Source organism: Lontra canadensis, unplaced genomic scaffold (assembly GCF_010015895.1).
Source record: "Lontra canadensis isolate GAN:19392208 unplaced genomic scaffold, GSC_riverotter_1.0 scaffold14, whole genome shotgun sequence".
NCBI lineage: Eukaryota > Metazoa > Chordata > Mammalia > Carnivora > Mustelidae > Lontra > Lontra canadensis.
Window position 1 is genome coordinate 19,067,952 of NW_022631008.1, and position 22,080 is coordinate 19,090,031.

At 33.8% G+C, this 22,080-nt stretch overlaps 1 protein-coding gene across 6 annotated transcripts in view; it reads left to right on the forward strand.

Moving 5' to 3' along the window:
* Window positions 1-22,080, forward strand: part of GRIK2 (glutamate ionotropic receptor kainate type subunit 2) — a 638,416-nt gene that overhangs the window by 457,206 nt on the left and 159,130 nt on the right. For 5 of the 6 annotated variants that reach the window (XM_032858210.1, XM_032858211.1, XM_032858209.1 and 2 more), the window contains one exon: window positions 19,376-19,599. In XM_032858210.1, coding sequence (XP_032714101.1) covers window positions 19,376-19,599 — 224 coding nt within the window. Of the gene's footprint in view, window positions 1-19,375; window positions 19,604-22,080 lie in introns of those variants that run through there. The other variant, XM_032858212.1, reaches the window with a different exon arrangement.

Below are 22,080 nucleotides of genomic sequence, written 5' to 3' on the forward strand. Positions count from 1 at the left end.
CCTCATAGATGGATTCATTCCCATACATCTCTTTACATAAATTATTTATGTTATGGTTTGTCATAACAGGTGAGGTTGAATTTTTTAATTAAAACAGAATATGTAATATGCATATAAATAATACCAGAGTTCTGCTAACACTCTCTTATTGCCTCTATAGAAATCATGGTATACTTAAAAGGTAAATAAACTTGGCTTTCACAATTTTTTAAAGTAATTGATAGAATACTACAAGTACACACCCAAATACATGTTTATACATGTTTATATATACTCATGGTGTGTGTGTGTGTGTATATGTATGCACATACTGTATATATATGTCTATGAATGCATACAAACCATATACAGATGTGTATATATATACTAAAGCAGTTTTAAAAGAATAAAACTGAGTAAAAAACAGGTATTGCTTGGAAGAGCTGAGATTCGTTGTGTTGTCAAGGACAATGCTTCTTGTTTAAATGTCAATATAAACTTGGATAATTTAGTGAAGACTTGATCACAGATTTATTTGCTATTCTCACTGAAATTTACTTTCAATTCATTATCCCTTAATACATTTTTATTCTATGTTGAAAGATAATCAGGCCACTGGTATATTTTGATAATAATAAAGCTTTATAATTATAACCAGTAGACTAACTTTGGAGTTCAGCCAAATTTGTAAATCCTCCTCCATTCTTAATCAGAAGTGTGATCTTGGGCACCTTGTAAGTTCCTGAGTCTCATATCTCATAATTATAAAGAGCACCGACAAAAGCATGCACTTCATGCTGAAGATTATATAACATAAAACATATTAAGTTCTAGAAAAATATGAAGTATCTTATAAACATTCGATAAATATTATTTCTCATTAGTATTTTTTTCCCGATAGAAATAGCAGCAATATATCTGAAATGAATGAAAGCCCAAACTCAGACATCTCACTTCCTCTTCCACTCACACTACCTCTCATTGAAATTATCAAGAGAATAAACAAATAAGGAAAAGTCTGCACTTACTTTAGAATGTAAGAATGGGACCATCCAAAAGACATTCTTTTTTCTTCTTAGCCTACTTGTATAGGAGACCAAAGAGAAGAAAAAGTAGAAGGTTGATACCAGAACCCATTCTCACAAAATAGCCATGTGTTTGAGAATTTAGGGGAAAGCCATGAAATTGCAATTTGTATCTTCAGTAGTGTATTTTACACATGAAAATGAGATTTTAGTTAATCTAAACAAATTGTATCTTACACTTTATTATTATGGGGCAATGTAAAAATTTTAAGACTATTCAGTCCATATAATTCTACTTGTATCTATCTACTTCCAGAATGTGCTAAATTCTGTTGACTTTGCTCTGATCCAAGTTACCACTCTTTCCCTTTCTTACAAACCATTCATTACACCTTCTGGATCTCTCCTCCCTCCATCAGTGATGATCTCCTTTCATTTCTAATCTCTCCCTTGATTATTTTTTATTCTCATTGGCCTCTCTACTACCAAAATTGCTCTCCCTCTCAATCCATGATGGCTACTCTATCTCTTTCACTTCCACTTACTTCAAGAGCCTGGAACATATCTTCTTGGCTGCATGGATGATGCAACATGAACTAGGTTCAAATATTTAGTAATTTATACCTACAGAGATTTTTCTTGAGGGCTCTGCTCCATGTTTTCTCACTCAAGAAACCAAGCTGATGGAGATGTCCCACTGGAGCATTGCTGATTATCACACTGGGGAAAGAGAGGGGAACATGGTGACCTGGACATTCACTTTTAGAAGTTTCTTCCCAGAAAGGAAAGCATACCATGTCTGTTTATATTCTATTGTCCAAAATATATCATATGACTGTGCTCAACTTCAAAGGAGAGGGAGGGTGCAGCCAACCATGTGGTCAGAAAAAGACAAGACTGGAATGTAGTTGAATAGCCCTACTACTATACTCCCCATTGCTCTTCTTAGTTCATGAATTCTCTAAGCTCCTGGTGGGGGGGGAATGCTTCTTTGTGGTTCATGTCTCTGGATATTCTTTCTCTGTTTATGTTGTTCTCTACTCACTTCTAAATCACAGTTACTCTTCCAGTGTTGACTTTAGCCACTGGATCATAGTCTTGCTCTTTAAGATGGTTGACTTCATGATCCTAGATAAATTCATTGTCCTTACAGAAGACTCATCCATCACCATGGACTCTAAGCTTCTTGAGTTATTCATTTTTAGGGGTCTCTCAGCCACATAACACTTACAGATGCTTATAATTACATCATAATCATTATCATGATCCAACGTACACTAACTCTTAGATCAATAACTCAGAAATTCAGTTCTTTTCCTTTTTGCTTATAAATTCATTTGACTCTACTACATTTGTTTTTGACCCTACTGGACCTAAGAGTTGATTATCTGTTCATTTCCGTATATTAATTCTCTTCTGTCCTCACATTTCTCCATATCCACTGTAGTTTCTATGATTTAGTCTTATAGCCATTCTTTTCCGGTATCAAATTTATTTTTTCTCTGTTGTTAAGCATTTACCTCCTCAAGACTTGTTTCTGTATTAATGTCATCATCTTCTTCACTGTGCCTGATTTAGAAGAATAAACTCATTTGGAGAAAATCAGTCAATTGTGAAGAATGGACCCCAGTGTAATCTCATTGTCAGTAATCCCAAATAAGTTGTCAACACTAACACAACTGCTATAAATTCTGGTCACCACACTCTTCTATTCTGCAACACTTGTTTTAAAATGTTTCTTTCTACTTCTTAAGTTTAACAGTCCCTCTTTAACTTGGAGCAGAAAACATGGTGTCCTGCTTCTACAGGAAGTAAAAATTACTAGATGAGAATGTTTTACCTCAACCTCCATCATCAAACTGACAAGCACTGCTTCATTAACACCTGTCCTCTCTTCATTTTATGAAGAAATTGTTCTCCTGCCTGAAGATACTCTCTTCATCTTTCTTTTACATTCCAGCTTGCCTATTCAGGAATTTCTTTCTCTATATATCTGGGCTTTTCTCTTCTGATTTATTTGCATTTGTATTTTTAAAAGATTGTGATTTCTCAATTAAAAAAAAATCCCTTTCTACCACCACTCAGTGTTTTATTTTACCCTCTGAATTTAATATCTTTACCTACTGCGTTACCGACTCGTTGCCTCACATCTTACCCATGTTAATCTTTGAAGTAACATGTCATCAAAAAACTGTTCTTAGTCATGTCTACAAGTTGTTAAATACAGTGGATATTTGTTAGGCTTTATCTTATTTGATCTGTAAGAAGCTCTTTTTTTCAGCTTACTACTCTGTTCTTGAAGCACTCTTTTCTACTGGGTTCCATAATATCCTCTTTTTTTTCTTTTTAGAGTTATTTATTTATTTATTTATTTATTTATTTTAGACAGAGGGAAGAGGGAGAGGGAGCGGGAGAGGGAGAGAGAGAGAGAGAAAGGACAGGGGCACAGAATCTTCAGACTTCTTGCTGAACATGGAGCCTGAGGCAGGGCTAGATCTCATGACCTATGAAATCATAACCTGAGGAAACCAAGAGTCCAGTGTTTACCAGACTGAGCCACCCAGTTGCCCCTAGAACATTCTCTTCATTTTTCCAATTGCTTCTCTTAGGTAACAGATTTCTAGTTCTTTTTGCTATTTTTACCTTTTCTGACTAAATTTTAAGCGCTACTAGAAAGAGTGTATATTATAATAAACTTAGAAAAAGTACTTTATTTCTTGTCTGGTTGGTGTAATAACATCAAGATTTGACAGACCCCTCTTTGATTAATATCCATTAACAACAACAACAACAACAAAATCCATGTAAAATAAGCAGAGTAAGCCGGACTAAAGCTATGGGACTCGGGGCTTCTGATCCCAAAGCAGGGCATATTGGTCTAGAATTATCCATGGATTAAAAATGCTCCATGTAAAATCCAAGTCTGAAGACAGGCTTATTGCTTGACACTAGGGCCTTGAATGTGGTTTCCTCACTTGAGAAAACAGCATGAAAATACTGGTGTCTGAGGCTTTGGTTTATTTGAGATTTGTGGACCTAGGCAAATGTAAGGGCACAGATTCAGCCAGGAAACTAGGAACTCTCTCAAGCTACCTAATTGTTTAGGAATTAGATTCAAAATACCACCAATATCATCAGGAGATGTGAACCTAAGTCATCCATATAAAACATAGCTATGGAATGGAAGATGGGGGAATAACAAAACCCCTAGAAAGGTACCTATAAGAATATATGAGAGAGAGAGGGAGAGAAAAATAAGAAAAACAAGCATGTATTGAAAAATATAATTGAACATGAATTTATCCTAATGAAATACATTTTGTAGAACTATTTGACAGACTTAATTTATTTATTTGTTTTAAAAACAATTTTATTTTTTTTAGTAATCTTAAACCCAACATGAGGCCTGAACCCACAACCCTGAGATCAAGAGTGCATGCGTCACTGACTGAGCCATCCAAATACCCTATATCTGATAAAGACTTTAAAATAAGAACTAAAAGCAAAAATTCTATAAAATATCTGTAAAAAAATAAAATTATGTAGTAAAAGTAATGAAATACAAAAGTTTGAAAAATAATGAAATAATGAAAAAATTTAAAGTATCATGAAAAGGTATTAAAAAGAAACCTCAAAAAATTGCTAGAAATTATTTAGTAAAATTTAGTTAGGTCACAGGATACAAAATCATCATACGGGAATCCCTTGCATTTCTATAAACCAATAATGAAGGAATAGAAAATAAATTAAGGAATCAATCCCATTTACAATTACACCAAAAACAATAAGATATTTACAAATAAAGTTAACCGAAGAGGTGAAAAACCTGTACTCTGATAACTATAAAGCACTGATGAAAGAAATTGAAGAGGACACAAAGAAATGGAAAGACATTCCCTGCTCACAAAGAACAATTATTGTTAAAATGTCTATTTTACCCAAAGCAATCTACATATTTAATGCAATTCCCATCTCTTTTTTTAATAGGACAAAATTTTTAATTCATTTTTTTAAAGATTTTATTTATTTATTTCACAGACAGGGATCACAAGTAGGCAGAGAGGCAGGCAGAGAGAGAGGAGGAAGCAGGCTATCCGCCAAGCAGAGAGCCCGATGTGGGGCTTGATCCCAGGACATTGGGATCATGACCTGAGCCGAAGGCAGAGGCTTTAACCCACTGAGCCACCCAGGCGCCCCTAATTCATTTTTTTAAGTGTAGGTTTTCCAAATCTGGTACCATTTTGCGTTAGTAAGTAGTACAATTTAAGGGCTTTCTATGGTCAAGTATTGTTAAGAAGCTTCAAGTAAGTTTAAGTTACGGATGTTTATTTACTGAATCTGTTGAGATAACTAAGTTGTTTAAGATTATAACAATCAAAATAAGATTTTTTTTTTCAAGTGCAGAGAATATGATTTATTTTATTCTCTAAAAAAGAAAGAAATATCAATCGATAAGATATACTAAAGAGGAAGTTAAATGGAAAAAAATAGACTGATTAATCAGCACTCAGCACAAAAAGATAAGAAAATAAACTTCTAAAAGTAGAGCTAAGAGGCATGGAGGAGGATTGGGTGAAAAATTCCACCATGTCTCTAGCAGGAGTTCCAGAAGAAAAGGGAAGGAGGTGGATTTAAAAAGATGATAGCTGAGGATTTGCTGGAATTTGCTCAGAGAAGATCCCCCAATCATAAACAGTTGCAGGTTGAAAAGTTCTAGTACTTTTGGGACCCCATGGCTCTAAGGACCCTTCTGTGTTGATGTGCCTTTTGTTATCCTGGACCTGAAGTTCTCCTTCAGATTCTGTACTAATAATCACTTTTTAGACACAGTTACCATGTAAACCCCTTTTAAAAAGCAGCTATTAGTTTGCTGCTACCCCGAATGACTGATCCACAGAAATCTTGTGATCCCATGGCCTCATGAGCCTATTTTGAGGTAGGGCAACTTTGACTTTATAACTAATAAGGTGGGCAAGATCTCAAAAGTTTCTCTTATCGAAATGATATAGTATATTCAAAAACTCAACCAGCTAGGCAGCTGTGACATCTTGAGTTTACATGAAAAAGTTAACTACCTCTTCATGGTGATTTTACCCCCAACCCACAGCATGAAATGAACAGCTGCTGACTTAATAGGAACCTTGATTCATAGAGGTCCTTCTAAATGCCTGGGCTTGGTTCCCTGACAAGTTGAAGCATGATGGTGTTCACTGGCTCCTATGGCTATCCAGCATCAGTGCTGGCTATACCAAACCAAAACTGGACAGGCTCATTCTTATTGATGGGCAGAGCTCCATCAAGGCCATTAGTTATAACTCTAGCTATGATTTGAGCTGTTGCCAATGGCTTGGGTTTTAGTCTTCCCTTTGGAAAGCTAGACTGGCAGGTTAAATATACCCCTCTTTCAGGCCACCAACTATGGAAACAAGTTGTGGCTCTTGATTAGAAAGTTTGGATTGCTAATGGATTCAGAATCTAAGCCTATTAACTGCTATATTGGTTTTTCTCATTCATAGTGTAAGTTTCAAATATCCCATGAATCTTTTTTTAGCCACTCCATTGATCTCTTCCTCATATAATTCATTGCATTCTTATAGTTCCTTTGAATATTTTTTGCTTCAAGGACTCTTATATAAGCTCTGGGAGGGATCACCCCTAACTGTTTTTGCACCCCCATTCTGTCTAGTCTACCAGTAAATGCTGATTGATAGATCCTGTCATATTATTTCACAGCTGAGAAAATAAAAGCTGATTTTACTTTACTATGGGATTTATTTATGTGAAATTTTTACCAGTGAAGGAATAGTAATTACCTTCTAAAATCATGGGTATTTGTTACTTTATAATTTACTCTTTGTTCTACTTTTTTTTTTTTTACATCTACAGAAAGATAATCTGATTGATTATTGATCCCTCTTAATCCTACATGGAAAAACTACATGAATGTATGAAAAATACACGAATCAGTAGTCTTAAAATATGGTAGAATTTTCTCCAACATGTTATTTAATATTTGATATCAGAGGTTCCATTTGAATCATTCAGACTAAAATATTTTTGAAAGGGGAGCTTGGGGCAACTGGGTGACTCTAAGCATCTAGGTTTGGCTCAGGTCATGATCTCAGGGTCCTAGGATCAAGCCCTACATCAGGTTCCCTACTCAGCAGGGAGCCTGCTTCTCCCACTCCCACTGTTTGTGTTCCCTCTTTTGCTGTCTGTCTCTTTCAAATAAATAAATAAAATCTTAAAAAAAAAAGTAGGGGAGCTTATTTTTCCTTATCCTCAAAATGCAAAATATATCATCTTTAATTTCAGAAATTAAAGTAAAGCAGTACTTTATTTCCCTATTTCATGATTTAATAGTTTATTTTCAGAGAGTAGTTGTATTTGTACTGAATTTAATCTGTAAGTTTAGGTCAAATAAGCTCTTTGCACATGTATCTCGATCTTTATATTCTTAAACATAATGACTACAAAAATTTTATGGATTTACTTTATTATAATTGTGTTTTATTTGATTAGTGATATATTTTATATAACATATATTTCCTTATACAAAAATTATAAAATTTAGAAATAATGTAAAATCATAATTCTACAACTATTGATAAACACTACTATCTACTATCTACTACACTACTAAATTGAGTTTGCTCAATTTCTTTCCATTATTGATTTTATACTTTTACAAGGTTGGTTATATTATAGAACTTTTCAAACATGAGCAAATAGAAAATTAAAGTGGGAAGCAAGGTACATATCACCAACCCTCGAGTCTTAGAAAACTTTTCACTAATCTCATTTTATCTCAACTCTCACCAATTTTCTTGCCACCTGTGTTATTTTGTAGCAATTCTTAAACTTCATATCATGTCATATTTTTTCATATGTTCATATATAAATAGCATATATCACTAAAAAGGGGACTAAAAAAAATTTTTTTTTTAATGGCCACATTGTCATTATCCCACAGGGGGGAAAAATACGATTCCTAATGACACCAAGTATTCAACCAACAGTATTTATTTACACTTTTCTGATTCTGATTGCTTCATAGTGTTTATTTACTCATTCATTACAAATTACTTGTTTAAATTGGGATCTAAAAATTCTCTTTGTGATTGGTTGATAAATCTCAAGACCCATTTAATTTGTAGATTCCTCCTCTTATTATGTAATTATTTAGTTGAATTCATGTTTAATATTGTATGTTTCTATATTCACTGATATTATCAGTGTCCATTCTCTTTTATTGGAGACATCATAAAATTCTATTTAACAATGGATAGTAATTCTTTATTGTTATGCCCTGATATTTTAAGCATATCCTTTCTGAGTCATGTGGGCTATTTACAGTTCCAGATTACAGGTGATGCCTTTGTATATTATTTAAGGAATACCTTTGTATATTATCCTGTTTCTGAATTTAGAATTATTTCCTAAAAATAATTCTAGGTATGACATTCCAGGGTTAAGTATTAGGGTTATATTTAAGGCTCTCGCAGTCTGGAATTGGTGGTCCACTTCCATTCAGTAGAAAAATTTCTTTGCTTACGATCTCTGCCCTAAATCCTTTTATTTGATCCTTCTATGAAATCCTGCTATTTAACACTTAATTTTATTGTACATGCTCTTAAAAAACAAACAAACAAAAAACCTCATTCTCTCTGATTTTAGAAGAAAGAAAGAAAAGAAAGGGGAAAAAGGAAAGAAGGAAGGAAGTTTGGATAAAATAATAGAATATTCCAACCTTTTTCTTAGAACTTTTTATTATTATTTGCATCCAGTTTCCTACAATCAAACACTATTGGAACTGCAAGTACCTACTATTGGAAAGGCTTTTGTTTGCTATTTTGCAGGGGTTTTTTTTGTTTGTTTGTTTGTTGTTCTTTCTTTTTTGCTTAACCTTTGTATTCAAATTTACCTGTGAGTTACCCAAGCATCCTTAAATACATGGAGATGATATATTGTTAAAATCTCATGAGCAAATATGAGAATGACCTCAATTTTTGTTAACAAACATGAGGAAGTGGTCTAAGTTCAGTTATTATACCTGAATTATTTGGAAAATAAAATATTCAAGAAAGAAATTGCTGTTTCCCAGTGATACTTACAAAAAGGCATGAAGTTGTTCTTATTAATCAACAGCAGATTTTTGTACAGGCAGGAGATCACATAGGTATTGTAAGAACAAGGTCATGTCACAGGTTCAGAAATATTTTGCCAGTATAATCTTCTTTTTCTTTTATTATTATTATATGATGCTGAGTTACAACATCATGGGATCAGTGTTTTGATTAAACTTTTAATTGGTGAGTAGGTAGGTATGTTAACAAATTCTAAGGCACAAGTAGTTTTCTTGCAGTTGAATTTGAACACAATAATTTGTAGAGATCACATTTATAGAATAAAGATAAGAGAATAAATCAAAATGGTATTTTATTTTAGTGGAAGAAACACACGGAGAATGCCATGAGAAGTGCAGTGGCACAAATTTTCCTCTTCTTAAATCTGACACCCTTTGTTTATGGTTGGAGTGTCTTTCCATATGATGTTTCTATAATCAGTGGGATTTTCTGGAGAGGGTCAACAGAATGATTAATGTGGGAGGAGGTCAGGAGAGTTAGAGACACTGTGTGCTGCTTCCTAGCCAGCTTGCTTCCACCCCAGAGCTTTTGTGACTCACAATCTCCTCCACCAGGGGAACTCTGCTCAGACCCTCCCAGGGCTTTATCTCTGACTTGACTGAAATCTGTACTCAAATGTCAGGTCCTTGACGTTTCAAATGTCAGGTTCCTCTGACCATTTTATAAAAAAGAGTGTCCGCCTTTCTTCTGAGTCATACTCAGATTCTCTTATCAGGCTTTACCTTCACTCATTAACATTCTTTACTTCCTGAAATTACATCCTCTAATTTTTTCATACTTCGTGTCTGTCCTCTTGTTCACTTTGTCTGGCTCTGCCAGTGTTATGAACATCGGAACAGCAACTCTCATAGAACTGTCACTCAAGATAAATATTTGCTGAATAATTTAGTGAATTGTTTAATAACAAATTATTTAACAAATTCGTGAATGAATGACTCAAGATAGATGGCAGGATTTAAGTTCCTTCATACCTCAAAATTTTTAACAGATATTAAATAAACCAGTACAGTTAAACCTTTACAAAACTTAATTATTAAATAGTAGAGACTTGGGGCACCTGGGTGGCTTAGTCGTTGGGCATCTGCCTTTGGCTCAGGTTATAGTCCTGGGGTCCTGGGATCAAGCCCCACATCAGACTCCTTGCTCAGCGGGAAGCCTTCTTCTCCCTCTCCCAGTCCCCCTGCTTGTGTTCCCTTTCTTGCTGTGTCTCTCTTTGTCAAATAAATAAATGAAATCTTAAAAAAAAAAAATAACAATATAGACTCAGGGAATTTTATTAGTCATGCGACCCAAAGAAGACACTGCAAAATATTTTTTTGCTAGAGAATAAATTGTAAAGATATACACATGCAACACCAATAATTACTAGCTGTTACATCAATATAAATACTTTTTAAAAAAGATTTTATTACTGATTGATTACTGATTTGATTATATGATTATTGATTACTGATCATACTAAAACATTTTATATCATAGATTATTTACAGTTGTTATAACTTACCTATTATTTTAAAACAGACCCTGAGAATTCAGTGTGCTTAATCCTGTAGCCCCTGAAGACAGTTCACAGAGCAGAATCACAGGTTGACAATTCCATTAGAAAGATTCCCTATAGCTCATAGTCATTCATCTTAGTGCTGGTAGTTTTTTCTTAGTCCACTGGTTGTGATCCCATACCATGTAAACTGGGAAATGAAAAAACGTTTAGTAGAAAATCTATAGGTGAAATAATACCTTTAATCAATAACAAGAAATTGTGTAAATGTTTTCTAGGTTCAAGAAATAACACGAGATTTTAAATACTATTTTGAGTTGCTTTTATTTTCTATTTTGAAACTTTTTAAAAGATATTTATTTATTTGACAGAGAGAGAGATCACAAGTAGGCAGAGAGGCAGGCAGAGAGAGAGGGGGAAGCAGGCTCCCTGCTGAGCAGAGAGCCCAGATGTGGGATGCAATCCCAGGACCCTGAGTTGATGATCTGAGTGGAAGGCAGATGTTTAACCCACTGATCCACCCAGGCGTCCTGTTTTGAAACTTTTAATATAAATTTGTTTCAAAGAAGCCATTCATTCTCTGTTGGTCTCTTCAAGATATTCTTATTTGATTGATAAATATACAATAACATTATGTTTGAGTAATATTGTGGATTTTCCCTTTTTTATGTATGTTTAAATGTATACTGTAAAGATTATAGAATGGAATATTTTTCACATTTGAGTGATTGTCTTAGAATAAAGTGTTTTCATTTATATTATAATTTTAAAAGGTATTAGTTATTTTAAAATCAAGAAATCTATATACCCAAAATGCAGAACAGAAAATGTCAGAGACTCCATCATTCAGTGTTTTGCTCATGAATAATGGATACACTAAATTCCTCTTTGAATTTATTGATATGAATGATTTCAGATTATTTTTTAAAAGGTTTTATTTTTTGACAGAGTGATAGAGAGTACAAGTAGGCAGAACAGCAGGAAGAGGGAGAGGGAAAAGCAGGCTCTCCACTGAGCGGGGATCCTGATGTGGAGCTCAATCCCAGGACCCTGGGATCATGACCTGTGCCCAAGGCAGCTGCTTAATCAACTGAGTCACCCAGGCACCCCTTCAGATTATTTTTAATTGAAATTTAGTTTTCTTGAAATTGTCGATATGGAAAACACTCCTCAATTTCTGTGTACCCATTTTTTCAAGCAAGCTAAATCAATTAAACTACTCCATTAAAAAAACAAGTGAGTCCCTGGAAATACTGAAGTGAGAAAGGAAGATACCATAACAGTTCTAGCACAGAAATATTAATATCTATAAGCCATCCAGTTGAGAGTTGACAACAAAATCAGCACTGAACGTGAAGAATACAACACAAAACAAAAACAATCAAATCCCCTTCAACCCTCACTCTCCCCACCAAAAAACCCCCATCAAACTCTAGAAATATTTTGGAGCCATGGCTCTTTTTAAGAATTACCAGTTGAGAAGTTTATTTTTCATTCTGGCATTTTTGGCAAGCTTGATATATGTAGTCAATAGTGTTTGAAATTATCAGTAGGCTTACTTAAGCATTAATAAAGTCACAGATGTGGCTTGTGTTTAATTCTTTCTTATTTGTCCCTATTCAGGTCTTTCATGTGTGAAAGACCTCTTTCACACATGACATTTTGTAACTAAACTGCCCACTGTACACTGTGCACAATGTTGTTAGTACTTGGTTTGGTGAAAAGCAACTGAAGGCATATTTCTAAAATATAATATAATAAATAAATATAATTTATAAAACTACAAATAGATATTAGTTTATATACTGTATATAACATAATTTATATAAGTTTCAAGTTAAGTTTTCACATATATGAAACGTGTAACTTTAATCTCTTTACATTTTTTTCTTAAACACAACCTAATGAATACTAACATAATGGAATGAGGTAACTTCTTTTTTAGTATAAGAAAGAAGTTTAGGGAAGTACTGGGGAAAGAATCAGCAATAATGATGGTTTAATGCATTCACTCAATCATTTAAAAATATTTAATGACCCAGACACTGTAGTAGGCACTGGAGATGCAGAAGTGGACAAAATGGAGAAACTCCTTACTCAAAAGAGACATACATTCTATTGGAAGTAGGCCAACAAGAAATGACATAATTTCAGGTCATGGTAAGTTTTATGAAGAAACTGAAAACATGGTAAGGAGATAAAGAGTGATAGACTGATTGGTCAGCAAAGATCCTTTGAGTGATTGATAGGAGAACAGACACATCAGAGCACTCAGTTGAGTGAATAAGGCATGTAGATGAGGGGCAAGCTTTCCAGGCAAAAGGAAAACCAAGTGTAAAGTCTTTGAGACAGAAATGTGTGCACATTTAAAGATTAGCCATGCAACCAGAGTTGTTGAAACAATAGTGATCCCGCTAAGACTAGAAGAGTGTTAGGAACAGATGTTGATTAAATAATTAGTGGCCATTTCTCCTAGTGCTTTGTAGGACAAGATTAGGTTTTATTCTATGTGTGCTAGAAATAATTGGAGAATTCTGAGCCAGAAGTGATAATCTGGCATGTGTTTTAAAAAGAACTTGCCTTTGGATGAAGAACAGACTCTAGTTGGGCAAGAATGAAAGCATGGCCACTGCAAGAGTGCAAGTGGTGTGACCAGGTGGAGACTGGTGGAGGTGGCACACCATGTGTACCGAAGGTGAACAATTTTTCCCTAAAAGTACACACAGAGGCGAAAGCATGTGTCCACATTATGCACTATGAAGAGTTTAGGAGAGTGTGGTGTCCCTTATAAGTCACATAAAATTAAAATCATAATTAACTGGCCTAAATGTCTTAGCTAAATCAGTTAAAATATTTACGACTTATTCAAATGCACCATTTTACACATTTTCCTGAGCACTTCACAACATGAGGAAATGGAAAGTGTTTAGAACTGGTTTTCCATTGTTAAATTACAGGAACTTTCAGAAGCATGCATAAGATGTTTCACTGCCCAGAGCTTGTATTATAAAATAATATCATATTATGTTCTTTTTATGACTTCGTAAAGAAGGTTTTCTCAACATGATCAAATTTGGAGTCATTGTGACATTCATGAAGATATGCTTTGTTATCTAATTTTTGTATTAGGTAATTACAATTAGACCAATAAATGTTACCATTATTCTATAAAACTTTAATCAAAGGATTGCTATTAGCCATATAACTCCATAAAAAGAATTATTCTGTTCTCCCCTAGATGGGTTAGTCCACTAGAAATTGCATTAATGAACAAATAAATCTTATTTCTAGAGTGAGATCAGGAAAAAAGTTTACTTTGAAATTCTCTGAGTGATTTTCTTTGAATATTTTAGTAAGTTAAATTGTATTTAGTAAGTTGAAACTGTACTTAGCAAACATTTACCAAGCAATTCCTTGGTGTCAGATTTTGTCCAATGCCCTAGGGATGTTAGATTGATTATTTTTCCTTAAAGATTTTATTTATTTATTTGAGAGTGAGAGAGAGAGAGAGAGGATGAGAGGGATTAGGGTCAGAGGGAACAGCAGACTCCTGCTGAACAGGGAGCCTGACTGGGAACTCAATCCTGGGACTCCAGGATCATCACCTGAGTCAAACAAAGGCAGGTATTTAACTGACTGAGCCACCCAGACACTCCTAGATTGATTATTATGATCATAAAACAATTTTTAAGAGTTTCACATAGAATGATAGAATATTAAATAAAAATATATCAATAAGATAGCTGCAGCCCAGGCATCCTTGTGAAATTTCCAGAGAGGGATTCTTCACCTTTTTCTCCGTTCAGAGTTATGTGCTTTGATTGAAGGGCACGGCTGCAGGTTCCCAAGTGCCTGTACTCTCCTGAACAGGGACAACACAATTATAATGTTTATGTTCAGGTCTCTCATATTAGTTGACTTGTATGTGAAAACATTAGAAACAACACAATGTAAATATAGTTACAATTAAATTACCTGGTTAAGCTTTCAAGTGCTATAAAAATTCACTCAGGAGAAATTAATGTGTATAGATTGTTCAAAGAGGGCTACATAAGAGGAAAAGAACCAGAGTGTGTTCTATAGAATGTGTATAGTAGAGGATAGGGAAGATCATTTTGGTCAAGGAAATACAGAAACAATATAGCAGAAGAAATGGTTATGATGAATTTGATTGCACAGAAAAAAAGTGAGAAATGAATATGATTAAGTCATCTTTGGAAATATACATTCCTTATACTCTCACAACTCTGGATTTCTCATCTGTAAAAAGAAAATCACACTAGAAATTTGGTAGAACTGTTGTAAGGATTAATGGAAATGATAGGGGCAAAGAATATCGTCTTGGCCCATAATGGACACATTTAATTTAAGCCACTTCCATGAGACTTTCTTCCCCTGCTGTTGCCACCTTCTCAATTCAGAAATTTGTCATCTCAGACTCTTTCTTCAAAACGCAACACAAGCGTAATCACTTGGTAAAGCCTTCACCAATCCGATCGTGTAGAAGTGAGCTCTTCTTTTCCTTTGTGCTATTCATATGACACATAACAGGTAACTGATTTATTTTTCTTTGGCTGAAATAGTTTTTTTCAAACAATCTTGACCATTGACTTTTCCTAATGCAAGATTACTTCATTACTTTCATCTTTATTTTATTCTTTAAAATAAAACACCCATGGGGATAAGGAGTGCCCTTGTTGTGATTAGCACCTGATATTGGATGGAACTGTTGAATCTCTATATTGTACACCTGAAACTAATATTACCCTGGATGTTAACTGGAACTTAAATAAAAACTTAGAGTCTTAAAATAAAATAAAATGCCAATTACTAAATCTATGTTCATGGAATCATAACCTTTACATACAGAGATAAATTTCTTGGATTATGCAATTTACCATCAGGCTCTTTTCTCCAAAGGCTCAGTCTTTATTTATTTTTTTATTTTTTAAATTTTTTTAAAAGATTTTATTTATTTGTCAGAGAGAGAGAGAGAAAGAGAGAGAGAGATCACAAGTAGGCCGAGAGGCAGGCAGAGGCAGAGGGAGAATCAGGTTCCCTGCCGAGCAAGGAGCCTGATGTGGAACTCGATCCCAGGACGCTGGGATCATGACCTGAGCCGAAGGCAGCCGCTTAACCAACTGAGCCACCCAGGCGTCCCTCCAATGGCTTAGTCTTTAATAACATGGCAGTTGATGGGAAAATACCACATCTGTCATTTTAAACATTTTTAATACATCAACTTGATTATATTTCAAAATTATTATATTATTAATAGACTTGTAATGAAGTTAGATTGTATTCATTGACAATGCTGTTATGTATCAATAATGTTCTTTACTGCTACGAGATAATCCAGAGGTCTGATTGTTTAAATGAATTTAAGAAATATATTTGGTGTGTAATTAGAGACTGGTTATTTTTGACAATTGATGTTTGATAAGTTTTGTATTTTTACTATTAGTAGTAACAACTAAGTTCTAATTAATTTAATCAACATAACATTAAATAGCACTAATTGAGGATATGGTTAAAACAACCTGTTATTTAAAAAAATAAATAGATATTTTTGGAGCAGTTTTAGATTTATAGAAAAATTTTAACAGAAAGTAGAGTTTCTATACCTTCTCCCATTCTACCCACCCCCACACTTCCCCTTATTATTAACAGCTTCCATCAGTGTAGTACATTTGTTAATGTTGAACCAGTATTGAGACATTAGCTAAAGTCCAGAGTTTACATCAGGGTTCACTCTTTGTGTTGTACAGTTTTATGGTTTTTGATAAATGCACGGTGTCATGTACCCACCATTATTATTTCTTACAGAATAGTTTCCTTGTCGTAAACATGTTCTCATTCCACCTATTTGTCACTCTGCTCCCTGAGTCCTTGGGGCAACCACAGATCTTTTCATTGCCTGTGTAGTTCTGCCTTTTCCAAAATGTCATATAATTGGAATCATAGCATATGACTGGGACATTTTCAGACTGGCATCTTTCACTTAGCAATATGCATTTAAAGTTCTTCCAGGTCTTTTCACGCCTTGATAGTTAATTTCATTTTATTGCTAGATAATATTCTGTCATATGGATGTACTACAGTCTGTTGATGCGTTTATTTTTTTTAACTAAGTGTCTAAAACTGTCTGTATCTTTGGTTTCAAATAACTGATTCTTTTATCATTGAAAATATTTTACTGTGTAATGTTTTGTCTTTTTTCCATTTTGTATTTGGAATAGAAATTGTATTTTAGGCAATGCTAAGTAAATTTTAAAATTTGGTGTATGTCAGGGCACCAGGGTAGCCCAGTTGGTTGAGTGCCTGGCTCTTGGTTTTGGCTCAGGTCGTGACCTCGGGGTTCTGAGATGGAGCCCGGTATTGGTGTCTGCGCTCAGCACAGAGTCTGCTTGAGATTCTCTTCCTCTCCCTCTCTTCCCTTCCCCTTTGCCCTGTTCATGCATGAGTGTGTGCTCTCTAAATAAATAAATAAATAAAAATATTTAAAATTTGGTGTATGTTGGGGTGCCTGGGTGGCTCAGTCAGTTAAGAGTCTGCCTTTGGCTCAGGTCATGATCCCAGGGTCCTGGGATCAAATCCCAAATCGGCCTCTTCTTCTACTGCTCCCCCTGCTTGTATTCTCTCTTGCTCTGTCAAATAAATACATAAAATCTTTAAAAAATAACACAAAATGAACTTTGGTGTATGTCTAGCCAGTCATATTAATATATGTCTATTGAACAACTTTTTTGGAACAGTGTAGTAGTTTTGTCTTAGCATATGTTATTTTAATTGTTTTCCTAAGTTCTGTTGGTACCTATCATGAATTTAAAAATATTTTAGCCATTTAAAGTATATGCACTTATATGCCTGACATGTGGTGAAATTCTACATTTTTTGTGCCTAGGATGAGGGAGGTTACAAAGCAAAGTGGCACATAGGTACACTGGGCTGTATAATCAACCCCTTAAACATGAGCAAACCACCATTTCATGTTGTCCATTTTTTACTAGAATCTTTGTTTCTTAAATGATTTATTTCCCTAACAAACTTGCTTACTTTTTCAAACCATCTGTATGTCCTTCCCTTCTGTCTTAGAGGAAATGCTCTCTTCCTTGTGGAAAATATTCCATCAGCCTAAACTCTTCATCTCACCTTCTAAATTCTCATTAATTGTAATCTAGTGATCACGCTCCTTGCTTCTATGTATTCCCCTTTCCATCTCTATAAACTCCTTGATAAACGAATGAAGGAACGTCTGTATGATTCCATTTCTGGCTTCTGAGGTGCATATCATGATTAGTGTTGGGCAGAGGTTCCAAAAGCTTGGGTTTATGTTTTAGTTCCAATGCTCAGTTAGCTCTATGACCATGAACAAGTGTTTGACTTCTCATGGATTCAGTTTCCTCATCTGAAAATGGGAATAATAGTGGGATTACATAAGGATTAAATGTGACAATTCATGTAAAGTTCTTACACAGTGCCTGTTGCATAGCAGATGCTTAAAGGACACTAGCTATTATTATTGCTAAATTGTTGTTTTCTTTGATTTATGAATTTGAAATATGATGATACCTTCTCCAGGGCCCTTAAGACCCTGTTTCCTCCCCTCCTAGTTTTTAGAGACATGTTTTTCTCTCTCCATTGCTACTCAAAGATACTCTATTCAAGCATCTGATTGCTCCCTCTTCCCCACACACACCCAGCACACAGATGCGCACAAACACATACCCGGAATAATATTGTCAAGAAAGGTATCTTCTCAGAGAAGTTTCTTTAAGTTCTCTAACAATCCTTGAAGTAAGGAAACTGTGGAGGCCCAATTTCATTATTTCGTACATCTCTCTGTAGCTCACTACAAGGAGCACTTCTTACTTATTCTCTGAAAGCCCAGTGAGTTTATGAAAATAAAATGAATGTAGAAATATAGCTTCCTGTCATGTATGGGAATAGGTGCCTTTATTATTTTAAAATATTATAATTATTTCTTTCAATATATTAGAGCTGAAGTTCATCCTGACAGATGGTTATAGCATGATGAGTGAAGAGCACTAGCAATTTAACATATTTAAGCTACCATGGAAAATTAGCAACTTCGTGAAAATTGAAAAACTCATTTCCTGATGTGATTTAGGCAAGGCTGCAAGGATTTTCATTAAATAATATAAAACAAATTAGAGGGATAAAAACAGAACTCGGGGGCAGTAAACACAATCACATTAAAAGATGATTTTCAAAATTTTAATTATTTAAAGACTAAAATCTTTTAACTGTACCTATAACCAGGAAAACATGATTCTTGATTATCAGTTAAATAATTTGAAGTAGATATTATTATTACCACTATTTAGAATCTGACCAAGGTATTTAGGAAGTCATAACTGATACTGTTTTTTTTTAAGTTTAGATTAAAAATAATTATGAGACAATCCCATAGCATAATAATTCAGGTACTGAATGTACAATAGTTTCTTCAGTTTTTTCATTCTGTACAGTTTTTCTCTTTATTATGTGCAGTAAGTGTTGGTTTGTTAATCTAGAAGGACATAGAAATGAGTAGCAGAAAAAACAGATGCTTCCATTCAGAGTCAAGAATGCTTTAAATGTAATGTAATACTTTTCAGACAATTCTCAAATGTGAAGTGTTTGTTTTGTTTGATTTGGATACTGACTTCTTTCTCGAGACTTAGAACCAATTTCCCCCTCCTTTCTTCTGTTTTTCTATACAGAAAGCTGACCTTGCAGTTGCCCCACTGGCTATTACCTACGTTCGAGAGAAGGTCATCGACTTTTCCAAGCCCTTTATGACACTTGGAATAAGTATTTTGTACCGCAAACCCAATGGTACAAACCCAGGCGTCTTCTCCTTCCTGAATCCTCTCTCCCCTGATATCTGGATGTATATTCTGCTGGCTTACTTGGGTGTCAGTTGTGTGCTCTTTGTCATAGCCAGGTAACATGCTCACTTTTGTGATTTTTTTGGCAATTGTTACCTCCTTTTTCTAACTAATAATTGTCAAAAGTCACAATAATTTTACTTTTCTTTTTCTTTATTTCCCTTGGGGTGCTGAAGAATAATGAACTCTGAAGAATCCCATAACTTGTGAAAATATTCTATGCTGCCTTTTTGGCAGAAAGCATGCTGGTTGTGTCAGTAAGCTATAAGTTTGGTAGAGTTTACTCTTTTTAATCAGAATCTAAAAGCAGTCCAAATCATTAGGACATAAAATTTATTTCCTCATTTTGAAGATTTCTCTTGTGCCAGAGAACAAAATAATGTATTTTATTAGTTTGAACTAATAAATCAGTCGTAAGAAAAAAACCCAAGTGGTGAAATTTAAAAGGAGGCCTTTTTAATGAACCATGACTAATTAAAAATAAGTATTTTAACTATAGAAAGACTACAATTATTTTCCACATAAAATTTCTCATTTTTTTCACAAAATAAATTTAATGTATAACTACAAATATTTTTGGCTCTATCATCAAAATTGAATATTAAGTATGAGGGTTATTTTTGTCAATTATATAGGTTCTTCTGACAAATTTATCACTAAGGATATTTATCGTTTCTTGAACTTATTCTTTTCTCAATGCAGTCATGTATTTGTTCCTAGCAGTAAAAAAACACTTAGTTCATTCAGTTAAAAAAGGAATGAAATCACTTCTGGAAGTAGCACAGTATTTTGATATATGTACTTTTTTATAGTTATACACAGATTTTTTTTTGATATTTACATATAAATGACATAAAAATTTATAATTTTCTGCCTAACTGGTTTAATATTAACACATGAGTCTTTCAGACAATTATCATTTGCATTGGGGTGAAATTTATATTGGAACCATGTGTACCTATAGCATTTTAGCTGTATGGTAAATCATGTTATAATTTTGATTTGAAATTTAAAGTTCTCCCCCAAAAAGAGAATTTGAAGTATGAAGTTCATAAATTTTTAGCTCCAGCTTTTTCCGTGTCTTGTGAAGACAAAACAACTTTTTCATTTTGAGCATCATTGCATCAGTTACATATATTTTTACAGTGACCAATACAAACCATCCTGTTTTATATGTGTTCAGAGAATCAAGTTCAAGGATTGCAGTGTAAATAATTCAGCGGCTGGAGAACTCTACAGCCTGCCCACAGGCAGATAGAAAAATAAATACTCCAAAGTATAGAGAAAGCCTTTCTTGCTCTCTGCAGGTACACCTGCTCCTTCTTAATCAAATTAACGAAAGTTCCCAGGAAGGATAAAATCAGAACCGAGAGGTCAATGTCCTGAGACCATTCTGAGGCAATTGTGTGGGCATCAATCAAGCTGAGTTAAGTCTACTGTAGTTTCCAGGGGACCTTAGATAGAGACTATTGAGTTAACTCAAATTCGTATTAGGAATTTCAGATATTACTAATTTCCTGAGCCCAAATCTTCTGAGATTACATTCAAAACCAAATACTGAAACATCTGAATTCTTTTCCAGCTGAAAAGTACATTTGCAAATGGAGGCATGTGGATTGGTTATGCATTCATCTAATTTTCAAAATATTTCTTTAACTCTCAGTTTGATAAACCATCAAACAAAATAACAATATAACACCTGTGTAATTTTTATAACCCATACTAATTTTACTCAGAATGGATAAACCCATGTCATTTTTGAGAACATAACATTAGCTTCTGTGCCATTTTTTAGTGTCATTTACTGTCATTAAATTCTGGAATACTACTGTTATATTTTATTAATAGTTATTAATGAATGAATTTGAAAGTGATTCTATTTCAACATCTTATTCAACAATGTGAAAACAGTCTCATACAGTTTCAAAAATTAAGTAATATATATTCATTTATGGATGAAAGAACATATATTCTATTAAATAATAAACAATGTTAGATAGCTTATATTAAGTAATAAATAATATTAGATATCTTGGTAAATATGCATAATATGAAAATAGATTATTTGCAGATTGCCTCTGAAATATTTTGTTCAATTCTCAATATTAAAATAATCATATAAATATTACTAAATTGAAAAACAACACACTAAAAACTCAGATTAAAAGAAAATTTCTTTTTTTTTAAAGAAAATTTTTGAATAGAATTCATTTAACTTCTAAACTGAAACACCAAAGCCAAATTAATTTATAAAATTGAAATCTTCTTCACTGCAATAAAAAAAATCCACTCCGATATGTATTGAACTCTTGTTACCATGAAAGCAGTTCATGATGTGCAAATGCAGACAAAATGGCCATGTTTCAATTGCAGAACTTAATTACCTTCCTAATTTAAATGGTATTATGATATTTGTTATCAATTCATAATAAATGTAGTATTTTGATTTTTAACATATGCATGAAGATTATATCTTATGTCGTGTAGAGATCACTGATGAACTTAATAACATTATTATTGATATCAAAATAAATATG